This window comes from Oncorhynchus gorbuscha, linkage group LG14, assembly GCF_021184085.1.
Source record: "Oncorhynchus gorbuscha isolate QuinsamMale2020 ecotype Even-year linkage group LG14, OgorEven_v1.0, whole genome shotgun sequence".
NCBI lineage: Eukaryota > Metazoa > Chordata > Actinopteri > Salmoniformes > Salmonidae > Oncorhynchus > Oncorhynchus gorbuscha.
In genome coordinates this window covers 41,392,503-41,414,769 of record NC_060186.1, presented here as the reverse complement: position 1 = coordinate 41,414,769, position 22,267 = coordinate 41,392,503, and the positions used below count along the sequence as shown (strand labels likewise).

Here is a 22,267-nt window from a genome sequence, read left to right as displayed (position 1 = left end):
TACCTTTTATTTAATCAAACTCCCATGGAAATCTGGTTTAAATATGGTGATGTGACTAAGGAAACAGGAATAGTTTCAGTTGCTATGGGAAATATAAACAAAACTTACATCACCAAAATAAAATGCGCAAAAGTCGCATGTTTCGCCACCAGATGGCGCACAATCTTCATGATACACTGAACAGTGGTGATGTGGATCAAATATTTGTGTGAATTCACATAACAGGGTAAAAATAAAACAAGATGAGTCAAGACCTTATTTCCAACACAATTTTCAACACAGTTTATTCCAAGCACAGGAGTCATATTTTGGTCTCACTTACCAGCTATTGTATTGGCATATTTTATGTCCCATTGAAACTGAAACACAAGCTTTTTCAATAAAAAAAACATAATTGATTGCAGTTGGAGTGAAGATTCGTCACTGCTTTCTCATTTCACCTCTCACGCAAGAAAATCGCAAACTTCTTTTGATAAACCATGATTCCTACTGTTCACCCAGTGCAACTGAACTGTAGTGATAATAGCTTATATTATTAACAACATGATCATTTCAATAATACCTGACGGATAGCCCAACAGTGTCACGTGATGGTTAACCCTAGTAGTGATGACCACAGTAATATTTAGGAAGCTCTTTCACTGGTAGGCAAATTAACAGGATTTTGTTCTGTAGCCATTACCTTGCCTGTGGTCCTAGATATTTTTGTGCTGTCTTGACAAGTCCTATGGCCACTGGCGTGACAAAACTGATCTAGGGCCAGCCTCGCCATTTTCATGTGGACAACGCACACACAAGCCTGTTTGACAAAGTGAGAAAAAGATTATTGCAATTGATTGATGGATTCTAATATAACAGCTTGACTGGGTTACCTTCTCCACCAATAGACATCCTTGTTGCCAGGTAGGCCACTGCACTGTGCATATTAAAACATATAAAAAATAAGCCTATGAAATCACTTGACCTCTTCGAGGTGTTTTCCATGGTGTTTTTTTCATTTTATAAATGGGAAAGGGAAAGGGGATACCTACTCAGTTGTACAACTGAATGCATTCAACTGAAATGTCTTCCGCATTTAACCCAACCCCTCTGAATCAGAGAGGTGGGGGGGGGGCTGCCATTATCAACATCCACGTCTTCGGCGCCCGGGGAACAGTGGGTTAACTTCCTTGCTCAGGGGCAGAACGACAGATTTGTACCTTGTCAGCTCGGGGATCCTATGCAGCAACCTTTCGGTTACTGGCCCAATGCTCAAATGCTGACACATCTGGAGTATTGTATAGTATTGACTGTATTCATGACGTGACTCAAGAGTAAGAGTGCTGATCTAGGATCAGTTTAGCCTTTTATATCATAATGAATCAGATTACATGGAGATGGGGGACCTGATCCTAGATCAGCACTCCTACAATGAGAAGCTTAATGAATTCGGGCCCCAATCCTCTTCTTAAGAAACAAATAGAAACTACCATACACAAAAACGCTAGGGGCTACATCCAAAACGGCACCCTATTCCCTATGTTGTACACTAATTTTAGCCAGAGATTTGCCAGACCCTTATAAGGTTCTAGCCAAAAGTAGAGCACTATAAAGGAAATAGGGTGCCATTTTGGACTCCCCTAGGATTGCATCCCTGAGGTGCCAGACAAGTTTTGATAACCGCAGTATAAAAATATCTCATAATAATAACCGTAAAGACAAAAATACACGACAATACAACTATTAAATATTATATAAAATAGATTTCATAAAATGTTTGAGAAGAATAAAAAAAAAAACATTTTGGGTTCAAGAGACAGCGTTGGTTGACCATGGTCATTTTCCTCTTAAAGATTGTGACGTTGTTGGTCCACTGTCCCACTGTCCAATTTTACTGTAAGTGTTACGCTGTAAGTTTCACTTTGAGTGTCACGATGTCCTTTTAACTGTTACGCCTCTCCTAAAGCCATTCGACCATTTGAATACTGGAGGGTGAGTGAGCATAAAGCAAGCTGCACGCTTTCAGATTTGCCCAATTCTCAATATCCACTAGGCAACACTGGAGTAACATTGGCAACTGTCCTTAGGTCACCTTTGACCTTTCAGGCTTCACAGTCTCAGTATCTCAAGATCATCCACTTCAGGAGGGTGCGATGAGGTAAAATGTGAGGCAGTGCAGTTAGCTGACCTTTCACCTTCATCCTCCACCAATGAGAGGCAGGCTCCGGGTCAAGCTTACCATGCTGAGAAGTAGGAGCTTATTCTCACTGCATCAACAGAGTTATTTTTTTGCTTTACAGTGCCCACATGGACACAGACTGACTGACAGACAGAGGGGGATATTTATCCTTCCTGGTCTGCAAGCGTCACCGTGTTCCATCGTGCGGTTCCAAACCCCCGCAGTCCAAAGTGGTCCTGTTATCATGCACACCTCCGAAAACCAGGTCCGGTGGTGGGGTCCCTTCCCCCCCATCCCCAAACCCTAGTGTGTTTTTGTGGTCCTACACATCCCATCTCAAGTACTGCACTCCAACCTTCACAGCCCCCTTTCTAGATCTAGTAGCGGTTCATTTACGGTCCTCAATAATAGCAGTTGAGGCTCCGCGTCCCGCGTTCATCTAGATCTAGTAGTGGTTAATTTACGTTCTTGCCTCAATAATAGCGGTTGAGGCTACGCGTCCCGGGTATGTCGGGTTGACCGTTCATCCAGATCTCTCGTATGATCCTCTCCCTCTCCTCCAGCCGCTGTGCCCGCTCCAGCTCTTCCGCAGACGTGAACACGTTCATGTTGAGCGTGCGCTCGAAGCGGCGGTGGCGGCGCGCGGATAGATCCGACGTGGTTTCCCAGTCCGAGTCTGAGTCGCTGGAGTCCGATGAGGAGTCGGTGGGCCGCAGGCGGTTCTTGGTGGTGGTGCCGGGGCGGCGAGGCTGGCAGTCGGTGCGGCACGAGATCTGAACCACCAGAGCAAACAGGGTGAGGAGAAGGCCCAGGCACACGCCGCACACAAAGTAGAGCGCCGCGCGCTCTGGGTGGTCTGTAGGGAGAGAGAGAGAGAGTCAAATACTGTCATATGTAGAACCAAATGTCGTTCATACATTTCAACATCTTGCCTTTGAAAGCAAAAACTAATTTAACTCTGACTTGCTCTGCTGGATGTACTCATTCTGGCCTTACACAACTGCTCAGTAAATCATTTTGAACACAGAGAGGCACAGTTTGAAAGGAAATAATCTGTACTTCTCCCCAGACCACAGAGATTGGGACAAGAAATAGCGATACGAGTGGGAGGTAAAGGAACAGGAAATACTGTGTTCTCTCTGTTTTAGCAGCTGGCTGGAGCAGGTGACTTACAGGAACAGGCGTAATGTGTGTGTGTGTGTGTGTGTGTGGGCACGTGCATGAGCGTGTGAGAGCGAGAATGTGTGTGTGTGCCTGCGTGCATATACCATATGCGTGTGTGACAGTGTTCATGTGTGTGTGTGTGAGTGAGTATGAGGGGGATTTTACAGGGGAAGCTATCTCTACATCTGCATTCCTCCAGTCCATATTTAGTAGCTCCTCTCAGTCACAGTGGAGAGGGAACCTCAATGGAGATTAGTGTCTGTACCACCCACATACAACCTAACAGAAACGATACACAGAAATGTCAATGTAAACCCACTACAGGGCCCTAGCATCAACAATTGTTGATTGTAGCCCTTTCCTGTAGTCAAATGACTAGTGCCCTCATGGGTAGAATATTAATCATACTTTTCATAATTAATAAACATTATTTCAAAATACATGCTGAAAATCTGGTATTTCTATGTCAAACGGTTTTGATATGTTTCAGTCCTCTGTGATGTATATAAAGTGTAACATTGGAATGCAAACTCAAAATACATCTCAACTCTATATCTGACCTGCTACAGGTGTCTTCTTTTAATAACCATGTGTGTGAGGTGTATACTTTGGTTTCAAAGGCAATTTGTTTAAGACTACCAACAACCACTTTGTGTGACCTGATTTAGCCCACTGCAGTAAAAGGTTCCTCAGAGCCCAACCTTAACCCCTTCTCTACCTCACTGTCATCTAAGAGATTGTGTGAATGTTTCTGTACATGCACAGTTGCTGTAATGTTGTGCGAACCTGTACCTGCTCTGACACTATAGGATGCGTGAATGTTTAACCTGCTATGAAGGTGTACGTTGTGTGAACGTTGATCTTGCTTTGTTGGTGTAACGTTGTGTGAACGTTGCTGCACTTGCTAAGTTGGTGTAATGTGTGAATGTTTTTGCACCTGCTTTATTGTTTTAGATTGTGTGAGCATTGTACTAAGCTATGTTGCTGTAACGTTGTTTGAACGTTGAACCTGCTATGAAGGTATATGCTTGCGATGTTGCCATAACATTGTGAACTTTGCTGTACCTGCTATATAGTTGAAGGCTGCCAGTGAGCTACTGATAAGGGACATATCGGTGCTGACAGTTGTAGCATTGATCACAGGGTTCATGTCCGGCGGCCGGGGGGCTTTGTCCTCCACTCCTCCCTCATTTGTCTTCACCTCCCCAGAGTAGGAACCAAACTCCCTCCCTCGCTTCTTCTTTCCTGGGGGGATAGTAAACAGGACATTGACATTGGGGTCAGGCAGACTGTTATGATCAGATACTTCTTCTTTCCTGGGGGGATAGTAAACAGGACATTGACATTGGGGTCAGGCAGACTGTTATGATCAGATACTTCTTCTTTCCTGGGGGGATAATAAACAGGACATTGACATTGGGGTCAGGCAGACTGTTATGATCAGATACTTCTTCTTTCCTGGGGGGATAATAAACAGGACATTGACATTGGGGTCAGGCAGACTGTTATGATCAGATACTTCTTCTTTCCTGGGGGGATAATAAACAGGACATTGACATTGGGGTCAGGCATACTGTTATGATCAGATACTTCTTCTTTCCTGGGGGGATAATAAACAGGAAATTGACATTGGGGTCAGGCAGACTGTTATGATCAGATACTTCTTCTTTCCTGGGGGGATAGTAAACAGGACATTGACATTGGGGTCAGGCAGACTGTTATGATCAGATACTTCTTCTTTCCTGGGGGGATAGTAAACAGGACATAGACATTGGGGTCAGGCAGACTGTTATACATTTACATTTAAGTCATTTAGCAGACGCTCTTATGATCAGATACTTCTTTCCTGGGGGGATAGTAAACAGGACATTGACATTGGGGTCAAGCAGACTGTTATGATCAGATACTTCTTTCCTGGGGGGATAGTAAACAGGACATTGACATTGGGGTCAGGCAGACTGTTATGATCAGATACTTCTTTCCTGGGGGGATAGTAAACAGGACATTGACATTGGGGTCAGGCAGACTGTTATGATCAGATACTTCTTTCCTGGGGGGATAGTAAACAGGACATTGACATTGGGGTCAGGCAGACTGTTATGATCAGATACTTCTTTCCTGGGGGATAGTAAACAGGACATTGACATTGGGGTCAGGCAGACTGTTATGATCAGATACTTCTTCTTTCCTGGGGAGATAGTAAACGGGACATTGACATTGGGGTCAGGCAGACTGTTATGATCAGATACTTCTTTCCTGGGGAGATAGTAAACGGGACATTGACATTGGGGTCAGGCAGACTGTTATGATCAGATACTTCTTTCCTGGGGGGATAGTAAACGGGACATTGACATTGGGGTCAGGCAGACTGTTATGATCAGATACTTCTTTCCTGGGGAGATAGTAAACGGGACATTGACAATGATGATGTATATATACCATGGATTGCTGATGCTATGTATTGGCCAATGAGAGGCAAAAAAGCCACCAGTCGGCCATATTAAGATGTTTTTATTGTCACATTCACTGGAAAGGTGCAGTGAAATGTGTTGTTTTACAGGGTCAGCCATAGTAGTATAATAGGTGCAGTAAAATGTGTTGTTTTACAGGGTCAGCCATAATAATATGATAGGTGTAGTGTAATGTGTTGTTTTACAGGGTCACTCATAGTAGTATGATAGGTGCAGTGTAATGTGTTGTTTTACAGGGTCAGTCATAGTGGTATGATAGGTGTTGTTTTCCAGGGTCAGCCATAGTAGTATGATAGGTGCAGTGTAATGTGTTGTTTTACAGGGTTAGTCACAGTAGTATGATAGGTGCAGTGAAATGTGTTGTTTTACAGGGTCAGTCATAGTAGTATGATAGGTGCAGTGAAATGTGTTGTTTTACAGGGTCAGTCATAGTAGTATGATAGGTGCAGTGTAATGTGTTGTTTTACAGGGTCAGTCATAGTGGTATGATAGGTATTGTTGTACAGGGTCAGCCATAGTAGTATGATAGGTGCAGTGTAATGTGTTGTTTTAGACATCACAGACATCTGATAGGTCAGTGTAATGTGTTGCAGGGTCAGTCCAGTGGTATGATAGGTAACAGGGTCAGCCTTGATTATCAACTAATCAGCCCAGCAATAACGCACTTGATTATCAACTAATTAGGTTTGATAAACCATCTATGTTAGTGCTGGGCTGGAACAAAAGCCTGCACACCCAGCAGGCCAACTATATTTTTGTTTACAAAATTAGCTAACATAGGTACACATATAATCCTTGGTATACAAGAATATACTCTTAGTCTCTTGGGACATTCAGTGGGACCCCAACATCTGCAGTCGGGGTTTCACGGTTCTCTGCATCTGAGGACAGAAAACCTCACGAAGAGACAGGCTGCATTATACTAAAATTGGACAGCACTAAATATGTTACTATATAATATCTCTCTGTTCTCCTAGTTTTTCTCACTAGGGACTGGAACTGGAGTCTTTTCATAATGTCCTCCCACAAAGATACTTGCCCTATCGAGAGTAGCCTACTCTCCCTTCTCTGACAGCTGGAACGGCTAGCTAAACCTTTCACCCACTTCCGTGGCTGTTAGCTAGCTAGCTACCTAGCTTCAAATGCATTTCAAGTTACAACGATAAATACGTCAACATATCTAGCTAACTAGCTAATATGACGTTAGCTAGCTGGTGATATTTAATTCACTAGGCTACCTATACCTATAAAGTATGCAATTTTAGCTAGCTGGCGAACAACACATTAGCAGCTCGTTTGAGTTAGCCTGCACACATAGTTGCTGTAGCTATCATTTTATAAATATATTTACTTACTTGAATAGGTTCTCCAACTGCCTACATTTTCTGGGTCCTTAGAAAAACAAAATAATGGGAAATCTACCAGAAGCTTTAGGTGGTAGAAAAATACAGTCAGCCATGTGGATGATTGGAGGGCTTCCCCACCAGACTGATTCTGGTCTAACAACATTTTAAATATTTAAAAAATATATGTTTATTTATCTGTTAGTTTACCAGGTAAGTTGACTGAGAACACGTTCTCATTTACAGCAATGAGCTGGGGAATAGTTACAGGGGAGAGGAGGGGGATGAATGAGCCAATTGTAAACTGGGGATTATTAGGTGACCGTGGTGGTTTGAGGGCCAGATTGGGAACATGGCGCCTGGTGTGGTTGCTATGTGATTTGTGACGCAACTGCAAGCCATCTATAGTCCACAATCAGCTCCTTGGTCTGACTGACGTTGAGGGAATAGAGTCATATCGCTACGGGAAAAGATCTATTAGGGGAATTTCAGGAGACATTTCCGGAGTCTGCTGAATTGTGTTCCATCCATTAACAGCTGGAAACATCTGCATATGATCATAGTGAGTTCTCTCACAGTTTAAACTGCTTTCACAATACACAATATTTGCCACAAGTGTCATGTTCGACATCGACTCTCCAACTTTGATACTGGGACTGAGTATTGTGTACTAAAGGTGAGCCGAGGTTGAATTGTTTGAGTAGTAGTTGAGCACATGATTATCTGATTACGTAGCTCCATAATGAACACTGTGCAGAGGTCCCTGCATTGTCTAATCCAACAGACTGTCTGCAGAAGTCTGTACATCCCCTCTGTACTTAGCCATATAAAGAGGAGAGGTGGGCTCACTCTATAATCCAACACTGACATGTGAAACAGATCTGGACTACGTTTGTTCGATGTTTGTGTGCAACGCTTCAGTGAAAACACTACAACTCCACCAGGCAGCGGGGATAAACACAGAGATGGAGGGTAGAGACTTACATCGACCCAACTGAGTGGGATGTATGTGTGTGTGTGTACACTCAAACCCCCTAATTGCAGGATCTGTAAGGTGTGTCGGGCACACAGCCTTGATCTGATATATGTAGTTTAGAGAGCGAAACTGCTGACTGAGTAGGTAAGTGTTTCCACCTGGACCAAATGCAGTGTAACACATTACAGACCAGTACCTATTAGGCATTACGAGGGATATACTGCTCTTTTATAGAATAAAGTCTGGAAAATATATGATTCAAACAGATATTTGATGGTTTCAAAAGAATATACACTATGTTCAAAACATTAGGAACATCTTCATAATATTGACTTGTACCCCTTTTTGCCCCCAGAACAGCCTGAATTAGTTGGGGCATGGACTCTACAAGGTGTCTAAAGAGTTCCACAGGGATACTGGCCCATGTTGACTCCAATGCTTCCCACAGTTGTGTCAAGTTTACTGGATGTCCTTTGGGTGGTGAACCATTCTTGATACACACAGAAACTGTTGAGCGTGAAGAATCCAGCAGTGTTGCAGTTCTTGACACACTCAAACCGATGCGCCTGGCACCTACTACCATACCCCATTAAAATGGACTTAAATATTTTGTCTTGCCCAGTCACCCACTGAATGGCACCCATACACAAACCATATCTCAATTGTCTCAAAGTTTAAAATCATTCTTTAACCTGTCTCCTCCCCTTCCTCTACATTGATTGAAGTGGATTTAACAAGTGACATCAATAAGGGATCATAACTTTCACCTGGATTCACCTGGTGTGTCTCTCTGTCACGATCGTCGTAAGAACATTCGGACCAAGGCGCAGCGTGATATGGGTTCCACATATTTACTGAAGTGAAACGCACAAAACAATAAAGAACAAATGAAACGTGATGTCAATGAAGTGCTCACAGGCAACTACACATAAACAAGATCCCACAAAACACAGTGGAGAAATGGCTGCCTAAATATGATCCCCAATCAGACACAACGATAAACAGCTGCCTCTGATTGTGAACCATACCAGGCCAACATAGAAATAAACAACATAGATTTCCCACCCTAGTCACACCCCGACCTAACCACATTAGAAGAGAATAAAAAGGCTCTCTATGGTCAGGGCATGACAGTACCCCCCCCCCCTCCCAAAGGAGCAGACTCAAAACCTGACTCTATAGGGGAGGGTCTGGTTGGGCACCTAGCGTCGATGGCGGCTCTGGTGCGGGACGAAGAACCCACTCATCCCGTGGATACAGCCATGGAGCAGGACTAAACACTGTGCCTGGACTGGACCTCGGTGCAGAGGAAGGCTCCGGCCTTAGAGCGGGACTGGACGCCGTGCCTGGACGCTGTGCCTGGACTAGGCACCGGCGCAGAGGGAGGCTCCTGCCATGGAGCAGGACTGGACGCCTTGCCTGGAACCTCCTGACCGTTGACCCTCACTGGAGGCTCTGGACTGCAGACCGTCGCTGGAGGCTCTGGACTGCCGACCGTCGCTGGAGGCTATGGACTGCCGACCGTCGCTGGAGGCTATGGACTGCCGACCGTCGCTGGAGGTCTGGGGCGTGGAGCTGGCACAGGACGTACTGGGCTGTGGAGGCATACTGGAGACCTGGTGCGTATAGCCGGCACAGATTGCACGGCGAGTGCGGGGAGCTGGCACAGGACGTACCGGACAGATGACACGCACCTCAAGGCGAGTGCGTAGAGCTGGGGGGGGGGTGTACTGGAGACCTGGTGCGTGGAGCCGGCACAGATTTTACCAAACTGATGACACTCCTTAGGGCGAATGTCATGCATCATACACCAACACAACAACTCTCTCATTTCTCTCTCCTCCAATTTCTCCATCAACTCACTGACGATCTCTGACTCACTCCTCGGCTCCGCCGACCACCCCTTGTGGCTGCGAACCTTGGCGTCGTCGCTGTCCTCCCTTCTCTCCTTGCGTCTGCTGCCAAGGAAGGCTATCCTGTCCTGCCAGGATTTCCTCCCAAGTCCAGGATCCCTTCCCATCCAAGATGTCCTCCCAAGTCCAGGATATCTTCTCCTCCTGGGCACGCTGCTTGGTCCTGTTGTGATCTTGTTTATGTGTAGTTGCCTGTGAGCACTTCATTTACATCACGTTTAGTTTGTTCTTTATTGTTTTGTGCGTTTCACTTCAATAAATATGTGGAACCCATATCACGTTGCGCTTTGGTCCGAATGTTCTTACGACGATCGTGACAATGTCATGGAAAGACCCAGTGTTCCTAATGTTTTGTACACTCATTGTATGGAGCATGTACTATTGTTATCCCTTGCTTCATGCAAAAACAAAACAAAGAAAAGTGATAGATGAAATGGAAATATTTGGTAAACTTACGATTAATGGAGAAAGTGTGGTTGTCTTCCTAGATTTGTGATCGAAACAGCTTTTTCCAGAAGGGTGGCGTGAGTGAGGCTAGTGTGTGTGTGTTTCAAGTTGCATTGTCATGTGCACAGGTACAGTGAAATGCCTTTCTTTCAAGCTCTTTCCCAACAATGCAGTAGTCAATATCCATAGGACTATAAAGTAAAGTAAAACAAAACCACACAAGGAATAGAACATGAGAAAGTAGCTAAGCTATTACAGGGTCAGTGCCAATACCATATCTACAATGTGCAGGGATGCTGGAGTGGTAGGGGTAGATATGTATAGGGGTGAGGTGACTAGGCATCAGAATATGATCAGTGGAGTAGCAGCGTATATGTATGTAAAGTCCATGTGGATGTGTGTGCATGCTAAGTGTGAGTGTGTATTGGAGTATCAGTGTGAGTGTGTGTGAGTGAGTGTGTATAGTCCTGTGAGTGTGCATAGAGTCAGTGCAAAAATATGAATCAAATAAGGTCAATGATAGTCCGTGTCGCGATTTTGTTAGCTATTTAGCAGCCTTATGGCTTGGGGACAGAAGCTGTGTGGGAGCCTGTTGGTGTCAGACTTGTTGCTCTGGTACCGTTTGGAGTGCGGAAGCAGAGAGAATAGTCTATGGCTTTTGGTGGCATGGGTCTTTAAAGGGTAGGTAGCATAACCGTAACCACATCTAACATACACCTCACTTATACATTTTTCAAGTTATTATATAAAACCGATGAGAATTAGGGAACCGTTGGCATCCATTGAAACACTTGGCCTTTTTGTGGCTTTCTTTTGCAAATGACTATGAATTAACACATTTATTTCCTAAAACGTGTCAACTACTAAACAACATATTAAGGTGTGGAACATTCATTGTGTGACAAGAAATAACTAGCAGGTATATTAGGCTCGAGCAGCAAGAATTGATCCGTCCACAATTCAACTGTGAGAACGTGGCGGGTCTCAACACCAGCCAACAAAAAGAGCCGCTACTACGAGAGGAGATGACAATTGAAACCAAGAAATGAATAATTGTCAGTGCTCACTGCTAAAGGGGATATCTAGTCAACTAAAGATGAACGTTTGGAGAAGACAGCGAACAGGACAGAGGTGCGACTCCATGACCTGGAAACAGCACCAGCTAAGTTGGAAGGGATGATCAAACTCTTTTAAAAAGATGAAATCAATCGAAAATCATTCCCGTCAATTCAATGTGCGGGCCACAGGACTTGAAACTAGAGTGGAAGCAGCTTCCAACTTCTTCCATGATCTTTTCTATGAGCTGTTTGGCAGGAGAAGATGGGTCCAGTGCTGCTGATTAACACTGAGAACCACACACCTCAAGTCTTGCTGTAGGATTGTACGGATCCACAGCTTTGGAGTCAAGCGGCAAATTGTTAGCCTTGCAGAGAAGAGGATCAGCATCTACCAAGACCTGGGTGCCCAACTGCTAAAACAGAGGGAGACCTGCAACGAGGTGAGATCCCAGCTATGCAAGCTAAACCTGAGATGCGGCTTCATCCACCCAGCAAAACTCATCTTCACAATTCAAGAACACAACACACACGTTTTCCACTGCCAAGGATGCTCTAGACTGCTTGGGGAAGCACATCAAACCCAACACACAAGGGGACAAGCCGACAGATGGTTACCCATGACTGGCTCATTACTCAGGTGTGCAATTCATGCACAACCATGCACAGTTTTTTTTAATACATTTTAATATTTGTAGCTACTTTTTAAGTTGACCTGCAGTCAACTTGTACATAACGTGAGAAAAGGGAAAGGGGGATACCTAGTCAGTTGTACAAATGAATGTCTTCAACTGAAATGTGTGATTCGCATTTAACCAAACCCCTTTGAATCAGAGATAAATAACATTGCGTTCTTCATTTCACCTGTCACGTTATTTTTCATTATGAAGCTTACTGGTAGTCCCCAGTCACATGGTGTTGGTTTACAACCACAAAACATTAAGAGACCGGTGCCTTGTAAGTCGCTCACTGTTGTGCAGAACGTGCCAGGTGATCGAGATACAGTATGGAATTCACAACTAAATGTTTGCCAGATACATTTACATTTAAGTCATTTAGCAGACGCTCTTATCCAGAGCAACTTACAAATTGGTGCATTCACCTTATGACATCCAGTGGAACAGTCACTTTACAATAGTGCATCTAAATCTTAAAGTGAGGATTAAGGATTACTTTATCCTATCCTAGGTATTCCTTAAAGAGGTGGGGTTTCAGGTATCTCCGGAAGGTGGTGATTGACTCCGCTGTCCTGGCGTCGTGAGGGAGTTTGTTCCACCATTGGGGGGCCAGAGCAGCGATCAGTTTTGACTGGGCTGAGCGGGAACTGTACTTCCTCAGTGGTAGGGAGGCGAGCAGGCCAGAGGTGGATGAACGCAGTGCCCTTGTTTGGGTGTAGGGCCTGATCAGAGCCTGGAGGTACTGAGGTGCCGTTCCCCTCACAGCTCCGTAGGCAAGCACCATGGTCTTGTAGCGGATGCGAGCTTCAACTGGAAGCCAGTGGAGAGAGCGGAGGAGCGGGGTGACGTGAGAGAACTTGGGAAGGTTGAACACCAGACAGGCTGCGGCGTTCTGGATGAGTTGTAGGGGTTTAATGGCACAGGCAGGGAGCCCTGCCAACAGCGAGTTGCAGTAATCCAGACGGGAGATGACAAGTGCCTGGATTAGGACCTGCGCCGCTTCCTGTGTGAGGCAGGGTCGTACTCTGCGGATGTTGTAGAGCATGAACCTACAGGAACGGGCCACCGCCTTGATGTTAGTTGAGAACGACAGGGTGTTGTCCAGGATCACGCCAAGGTTCTTAGCGCTCTGGGAGGAGGACACAATGGAGTTGTCAACCGTGATGGCGAGATCATGGAACGGGCAGTCCTTCTCCGGGAGGAAGAGCAGCTCCGTCTTGCCGAGGTTCAGCTTGAGGTGGTGATCCGTCATCCACACTGATATGTCTGCCAGACATGCAGAGATGCGATTCGCCACCTGGTCATCAGAAGGGGGAAAGGAGAAGATTAATTGTGTGTCGTCTGCATAGCAATGATAGGAGAGACCATGTGAGGTTATGACAGAGCCAAGTGACTTGGTGTATAGCGAGAATAGGAGAGGGCCTAGAACAGAGCCCTGGGGGACACCAGTGGTGAGAGCGCGTGGTGAGGAGACAGATTCTCGCCACGCCACCTGGTAGGAGCGACCTGTCAGGTAGGACGCAATCCAAGTTTGGGCCGCGCCGGAGATGCCCAACTCGGAGAGGGTGGAGAGGAGGATCTGATGGTTCACAGTATCGAAGGCAGCCGATAGGTCTAGAAGGATGAGAGCAGAGGAGAGAGAGTTAGCATTAGCGGTGCGGAGCGCCTCCGTGATACAGAGAAGAGCAGTCTCAGTTGAATGACTAGTCTTGAAACCTGACTGATTTGGATCAAGAAGGTCATTCTGAGAGAGATAGCGGGAGAGCTGGCCAAGGACGGCACGTTCAAGAGTTTTGGAGAGAAAAGAAAGAAGGGATACTGGTCTGTAGTTGTTGACATCGGAGGGATCGAGTGTAGGTTTTTTCAGAAGGGGTGCAACTCTCGCTCTCTTGAAGACGGAAGGGACGTAGCCAGCGGTCAGGGATGAGTTGATGAGCGAGGTGAGGTAAGGGAGAAGGTCTCCGGAAATGGTCTGGAGAAGAGAGGAGGGGATAGGGTCAAGCGGGCAGGTTGTTGGGCGGCCGGCCGTCACAAGACGCGAGATTTAATCTGGAGAGAGAGGGGAGAAAGAGGTCAGAGCACAGGATAGGGCAGTGTGAGCAGAACCAGCGGTGTCGTTTGACTTAGCAAACGAGGATCGGATGTCGTCGACCTTCTTTTCAAAACGGTTGACGAAGTCATCTGCAGAGAGGGAGGAGGGGGGGGAGGGGGAGGAGGATTCAGGAGGGAGGAGAAGGTGGCAAAGAGCTTCCTAGGTTTAGAGGCAGATGCTTGGAATTTAGAGTGGTATAAAGTGGCTTTAGCAGCAGAGACAGAGGAGGAAAATGTAGAGAGGAGGGAGCGAAAGGATGCCAGGTCCGCAGGGAGGCGAGTTTTCCTCCATTTCCGCTCGGCTGCCCAGAGTCCTGATATCTTATAACTATTAAGTTAACTGTCTAAAATGTGATAAATGCTCTGCAGTTGTACATTTGGTATGCTAATTTAGTAGCTAGTTAGCTATGAGCTTATTCCAAAATCAAGCTTTGTTTGTTAACAGCAGAGAATCCCATCCTGGATCAAGGAGCCTTGCTGTCTAGTATTACTGTGAGCAGCATTTTTTTGTAAGTTGTATAACTTAATGAACTGGGGTTTCTGACCTGCAAATACTTTAAGTCAGAGACTAGAACATGTTTGCAATGCGCTCGTAGCATTTAGTTAGCATTCTCTACGGGATGTTACATATACTTGTCAGCACTGCTAACCTTCGGATTACAGTGGGGTTTGAAAATAGTGCCCCTTGTGTTCAGTGCCAGTATTACTGAATATCCCGGTATGACACAAGGTCGCTATGAAGGTATGACAATCTGGATAAATGCCTACCTATGGTCCAGGACATTTACCCAGTCACTGTGTGAAAAGGGTCAATATCTATACATTTCCGGATATCTGACATAATGAGTAGACATGCACCAGATATGCATGTCCTTAACAGCTTTCCACACCTGGATTGTGAAACATTTGCCCATTATTCTTTTCAAAATTCTTCAAGCTCTGTCAAATTGGTTGTTGATCATTTCTAGACAACCATTTTGAGGTTTTGTCATAGATTTTCAAGTAGATTTATGTCAAAACTGTAACTCGGCCACTCAGGAACATTCACTGTCTTCTTGGTAAGCAACTCCAGTGTAGATTTGGCCTTGTGTTTTAGGTTATTATCCTGCTGAAAGATGATTTAATTTCCCAGTGTCTGGTGGAAAGCAGACAACCAGGTTTTCCTCTATGATTTTGCCTGTGCTTAGCTACATTACGTTTTTTTTTCATCCTGAAAAACTCCCCAGTCCTTAACGATGACAAACATAGCCATAACATGATGCAGCCACCACTATGCTTGAAAATATGAAAAGTGGTACTCATTAATGTGTTGTATTGGATTTGCCCCAAACATAACACTCTGTTTTCATGAAAAAGAGTTAATTGCTTTCCACATGTTTTGCTTTGTCAATTAGGCTAGTATTGTGGAGTGACTACAATGTTGTTGATCCATCCATCAGTTTTCTTCACAGCCATTAAACTCTGTAACTGATTTAAAGTCAACATTTGCCTCATGGTTAATTTCCACGGAGTGGTTTCTTTCCTCTCAACTGAGCTAGGAAGGACACCCGTATATTTGTAGTGACTGGGTTTATTGACACACCATCCAAAGTGTAATTAATAACTTCACCAAGCTCAAAGGGATATTCAATGTCTTTTTTTTACCCATCTACCAAGAGATGCCCTATTTTGCGAGGCATTGGTAAACCTCCCTGGTCTTTGTGGTTGAATCTGTGTTTGAAATCCACTGCTCGACTGAGTAACCTTACAGATAATTGTGTGAGCGAGTCCATGCAACTTATTTTGTGACTTGTTAGGCACATTTTTACTCTTGAACTTCTTTAGGCCTGCCATAACAAAGGGGTTGAACACTTATTGACTCAATACATTTCATATTTTCACTTTCAATTAGTTTGTAAACAATTTCGAAAAACACAATTCCACTTTTACATTATGGAGTATTGTATGTAGTCCAGTGACAGAACATCTCAATTTAATCTCAATTTAATCCATTTCAAATTCAGACTGTAACACCACAAAATGTGGAAAAAGTCAAGGGGTGTGAAGGAACTGTAAAACAAAACCGCAGACCAAAAGCAAAGAGTGAGCAAAGACTTACAGATTGATGGCTGGCGCCCATCCGTTGCAGGCTGAGTTAGCTACAAAAGAGAGTGGAGGCAAGCTCCTCCCCGGGAGAGTAAGTGAGGGAAATACAATAGCTACACATCCGATATGGGACCAAGTCACTATTATTCGAGTCACAAGGAAGTATCAAGTCAGAAGGTCCAAGTCTTAAATTGAGTCCCAAGTAGAACGGTTTGAGTGTCGAGTCAAGTCCAATTCGTGCATTCTAAGGGCAAGTCAAGTCTCAAAAATCTATACTGGCAGTGACTTGTCCAACTACAAATCTTTGTCTATTTATTGAGGCTTCGAGACAGACGCTTTCATTATTTTGTCAAAAATAAAAATGTATCAACAAATTCCAAATGCAAGCTTCATAAGTAAATTGTGAATTTCAAGATATGTTGACATACCAAAAGACCAGTAGGTCTATGCTAGTAATTGTTGTTTGAAGCCCCATTCTGGTGGGCAAAGTAAACGGTTCATTTTCTTGATCACCAAACATATTAATTTATTCTCTCTTCCTACAATTTGCTGTTTGTGGTGCACCCCATCCCAAAGTAATCACGAGCTCGGTGGATTTCAAACATTTTGATCCGTAACCCCCTGCGCACACGCATGCACAGGCTGTGCGTGTGCATTTATGTTAGAAGTCAATATCAACTAGGGATATCATGTCACATTGTCACTTCCCTGGAGTACAGAGCAAGCAGGATCATACGGCATATCACATATATGGTAGAAAAAGCACCCAATTGTCATACTTGAGTAAAAGTAAGGATACCTTTATAGAAAATGACTCATGTAAAAGTGAGTCACCCAGTATCAAATCAAATCAAATCAAATGTTATTGGTCACAAACACATGATTAGCAGATGTTAATGTGTGTGGCGAAATGCTTGTGCTTCTACTTCTGACAATGCAGTAATATCTGACAAGTAATCTAACAATTCCACAACAACTACCTTATACACACAAGTGTAAAGAAATGAATAAGAATGAATATTAATATATGGATGAGCGATGGCCGAGCGGCATAGGCAAGATGCAATAGATGGTATAAAATACAGTATATACATATGAGATGAGTAATGGAAGATATGTAAACATTATTAAAGTGGCATGATTTAAAGTGACTAGTGATCAATTTATTAAAGTGGCCAATGACTTGAGTCTGTACGTAGGCAGCAGCCTCTCTGTGTTAGTGATGGCTGTTTAGCAGTCTGATGGCCTTGAGATAGAAGCTGTTTTTCAGTCTCTCGGTCCCAGCTTTGATGCACCTGTACTGACCTCACCTTCTGGATGGTAGCAGGGTGAACAGGCATAGGTTTGGGTGATTGTTGTCCTTGATGATCTTTTTGGCCTTCGTGTGACATCGGGTGCTGTAGGTGTGTTGGAGGGCAGGTAGTTTGCCCCCGCTGATGCGTTGTGCAGTCCGCACCATCTTCTTGAGAGCCTTGCGGTTGAGGGCAGTGCAGTTTCCCTACCAGGCGGTGATACAGCCCGACAGGATGCTCTCAATTGTGTATCTGTAAAAGCTTGTGAGCGCTGTTGCGCCTTTTTCACCACACTGTCTGTGTGGGTGGACTATTTCAGTTTGTCTGTGATGTGTACGCTGAGGATCTTAAAACTTTGCACCTTCTCCACTACTGTCCCGTCTATGTGGATAGGGGGGGTGCTACCTCTGCTGTTTCCTTAAGTCCAGATCATCTCTTTTGTTTTGTTGACGTTGAGTGAGAGGTTGTTTTCCTGACACCACACTCCGAGTGTCCTCACCACCTCGCTGTAGGCTGTCTGGTCGTTGTTGGTAATCAAACCCACTACTTTTGTGTCATCTGCAAACTTGATGATTGAGTTGGAGGCATGCATGGCCACGCAGTCATGGTTGAACAAGGAGTACAGGAGGGGGCTGAGCACACACCTTTGTGGGGACCCAGAGTTGAGGATCAGCGAAGTGGAGATGTTGTTTCCTACCTTCACCACCTGGGGGCGGCCCATTAGGAAGTCCAGGACCCAGTCGCACAGGGCTAGGTTCAGACCCAGGGCCTCCAGCTTAATGATGACCTTGGAGAGTACTATGGTGTTGATTGCTGAACTATAGTCAATAAACAACATTCTTACATAGGTATTCCTCTTGTCCAGATGGGATCATTTATTAATTAATAATTTTCATATTCAAAATTGTGCACTCTCCTCAAACAATAGCATGGTGATCTTTCACTGTAATAGCTACTATAAATTGGACAGTGCAGTTAGATGAACAAGAATTTAAGCTTTCTGCCCATCAGATATGTCTATGTCCTGGGAAATGTTCTTGTTACTTACAACCTCATACTAATCGCATTAGCCTACATTAGCTCAACCGTCCGGTGGAAGGGACACCGATCCCCAAGAAGTTTAAATGTCTTACTGCAGTAGTTTGCAGTAGTTTATGTGTCGGGGGGCTAAGGTCAGTTTGTTATATCTGGAGTACTTCTCCTGTCTTATCCGGTGTCCTGTGTGAATTTAAGTATGCTCTCTCTAATTCTCTCTTTCTCTCAGAGGACCATGCCTCAGGACTACCTGGCATGATGACTCCTTGCTGTCCCCAGTCCACCTGGCCGTGCTGCTGCTCCAGTTTCAACTGTTCTGCCTGTGGCTATGGAATCCTGACCTGTCACCGGACGTACTACCTGTCCTAGACCTGCTGTTTTCAACTCTCTAGAGACAACAGGAGCGGTACAGATACTCTGAATGATCAGCTATGAAAAGCCAACTGACATTTACTCCTGATGTGCTGACCTGTTGCACCCTCGACAACCACTGTGATTATTATTATTTGACCCTGCTGGTCATCTATGAACATTTGAACATCTTAGCCTTGTTCTGTTATAATCTCCACCTGGCACAGCCAGAAGAGGACTGGCTACCCCTCATAGCCTGGTTCCTCTCTAGGTTTCTTCCTAGCCACAGTGCCACAGTGCTTCTACACCTGCATTGCTTGCTGTTTGGGGTTTTAGGCTGGGTTTCTGTACAGCACTTTGAGATATCAGCTGATCTACGAAGGGCTATATAAATACATTTGATCTTACTCACGTTGGACACCGAGAAGGAGAGGGGGGGCCGCAGTCCTTGGTAGTGGGACGCGTCGGTGGCACCTGTATTATCCTCAAAGTGGGAAAAAATGTGTTTAGTTTGGGGCATCCAGGGGTGGTGCAGTGATCTAGGGCACTGGATTGCAGTGCTAGCTGTGCCACCAAAGACCCTGGCCAGAGACCCAGGCTCTGTCGCAGCCGGCCGCGACCAGCGACTCCTGTGGTGCACGACAACCAGAGTGCCAGGTGCACGGTGTTTCCTCCGTGCACCTTGTGCGGCTGGCTTCCGGGTTGGATGCGCGCTGTGTTAAGAAGCAGTGTGGCTTGGTTGGGTTGTGTTTTGGAGGACGCATGGCTTTCGACCTTCGTCTCTCCCGAGCCCGTATGGCAGTTGTAGCGATGAGACAAGATAGTAACTACTAACAATTGGATACCACGAAAAGGGGGTGAAATTCAAAAAATAAATACTTTTTTTTGTTTAGTTTGTCTGGAAGCATGACGTCGGTGTTTGTGACGTGGCTGGTTTTCTTTTTGTAATCCGTAATGGACTGTAACCCCTGCCACATGTGGCGGGCGTCGGACAACTGGGTCTTCCTTTGTAATCCGTAATGGACTGTAACCCCTGCCACATGTGGCGGGCGTCGGACAACTGGGTCTTCCTTTGTAATCCGTAATGGACTGTAACCCCTGCCACATGTGGCGGGCGCGGACAACTGGGTCTTCCTTTGTAATCCGTAATGGACTGTAACCCCTGCCTGGGTCTGCCACATGTGGCGGGACAACTGGGTCTTCCTTTGTAATCCGTAATGGACTGTAACCCCTGCCACATGTGGCGGGCGTCGGACAACTGGGTCTTCCTTTGTAATCCGTAATGGACTGTAACCCCTGCCACATGTGGCGGGCGTCGGACAACTGGGTCTTCCTTTGTAATCCGTAATGGACTGTAACCCCTGCCACATGTGGCGGGCGTCGGACAACTGGGTCTTCCTTTGTAATCCGTAATGGACTGTAACCCCTGCCACATGTGGCGGGCGTCGGACAACTGGGTCTTCCTTTGTAATCCGTAATGGACTGTAACCCCTGCCACATGTGGCGGGCGTCGGACAACTGGGTCTTCCTTTGTAATCTGTAATGGACTGTAACCCCTGCCACATGTGGCGGGCGTCGGACAACTGGGTCTTCCTTTGTAATCCGTAATGGACTGTAACCCCTGCCACATGTGGCGGGCGTCGGACAACTGGGTCTTCCTTTGTAATCCGTAATGGACTGTAACCCCTGCCACATGTGGCGGGCGTCGGACAACTGGGTCTTCCTTTGTAATCCGTAATGGACTGTAACCCCTGCCACATGTGGCGGGCGTCGGACAACTGGGTCTTCCTTTGTAATCCGTAATGGACTGTAACCCCTGCCACATGTGGCGGGCGTCGGACAACTGGGTCTTCCTTTGTAATCCGTAATGGACTGTAACCCCTGCCACATGTGGCGGGCGTCGGACAACTGGGTCTTCCTTTGTAATCCGTAATGGACTGTAACCCCTGCCACATGTGGCGGGCGTCGGACAACTGGGTCTTCCTTTGTAATCTGTAATGGACTGTAACCCCTGCCACATGTGGTGGGCGTCGGACAACTGGGTCTTCCTTTGTAATCCGTAATGGACTGTAACCCCTGCCACATGTGGCGGGCGTCGGACAACTGGGTCTTCCTTTGTAATCCGTAATGGACTGTAACCCCTGCCACATGTGGCGGGCGTCGGAGCCTGTCTAATAGGATTCCACATTGGTCCTGTATTGTCCTTTGTTTGTTTGATGGTCGTAGCACGACTTCATGTTCTTGCTTGCGTCCTCAGCCATAGCCTGGGGGTTGGCTGTGATAGTCTCATGGAATGTAGGCCTACATGGAACACCACACATTGTCTGCTACTGTAGGCTGAATGATAGAACAGCATGTTAAAATGTTATGGAATGCATTTTCTCTATAGTTTTTTATGGTAGGACACTCTGGTAGGCCTAGATTATGATCAAATAGCCACAGTAGCCTAAATGGCCACTGTTAAAACAGTCAATTAAAGCGGTTACAGCCTTAATGTTCACAGTAAACACGCACTAACATTTGGAGGTTCAAGTTTGGACTCATCCAACCTGAAATTAGAAGGAACATTGGTCATGGGTACTTACTGTTTGAGCTTCTGCTTGTAGCAGGAGTATAGAGTCACAATCGAAGAGGGGGGAGGGTCTTGTATGCTTGCTTGTGGGTAGAGTAACAGTGGTCCAGGACTATCGTCCCTAGTGGTGAAGGAGACGTGTTGATGAAAGTTGGGCATCACGCGTCTTATTGAAGTGGAATTATAATCACCGGAAATGAGAAAACCAGCCTCCTGGTGTATGGTTTTCTGCTTGTTTATAGCCTGTACAGTTCAATAAGTGCCAGCTTGTTGTTTTTCTGGTCCTGAGGTGGAATATATACAGAAGTCACGATAACAGCTGAAAACTCTCTTGGGAGGTAGAAGCTAAGAACCCTGGAACAAAACACCTCCCTCTGAAACTGGATCCTGGACTTCCTGACAGGTCGCCCCCAGGTGGTAAGGGTAGGTAACAACACATCTGCCATGTTGATCCTCAACACAGGGGTTCCTCAGGGTTGCGTGCTTAGTCCCCTCCTGTATTCCCTGTTCACCCAAGACTGCGTGGCCAAGCACAACTCCAACACCATCATTAAGTTTGCTGACGACACAACAGTGGTAGACCTGATGGTAGGCCTGATCACCGACAGCAATGAAACAGCCTATAGGGTGGAGGTCA

General features: G+C 45.5%; 1 protein-coding gene across 3 annotated transcripts in view; it reads right to left on the bottom strand.

Annotated features, from left to right (window-relative positions):
* Positions 1 to 1,136: 1,136 nt before the first annotated feature.
* Positions 1,137 to 22,267, bottom strand: part of LOC123995667 (protein eva-1 homolog A-like) — a 169,054-nt gene continuing 147,923 nt past the window's right edge. For all 3 annotated transcript variants that reach the window (XM_046299324.1, XM_046299325.1, XM_046299326.1), the window contains 2 exons: positions 4,388 to 4,567; positions 1,137 to 3,014 (listed from right to left, as the gene is read on the bottom strand). In XM_046299324.1, the coding sequence (XP_046155280.1) occupies positions 2,632 to 3,014; positions 4,388 to 4,567 (563 nt within the window). In that variant the 3' untranslated portion in view covers positions 1,137 to 2,631. The remainder of the gene's footprint in view (positions 3,015 to 4,387; positions 4,568 to 22,267) is intronic.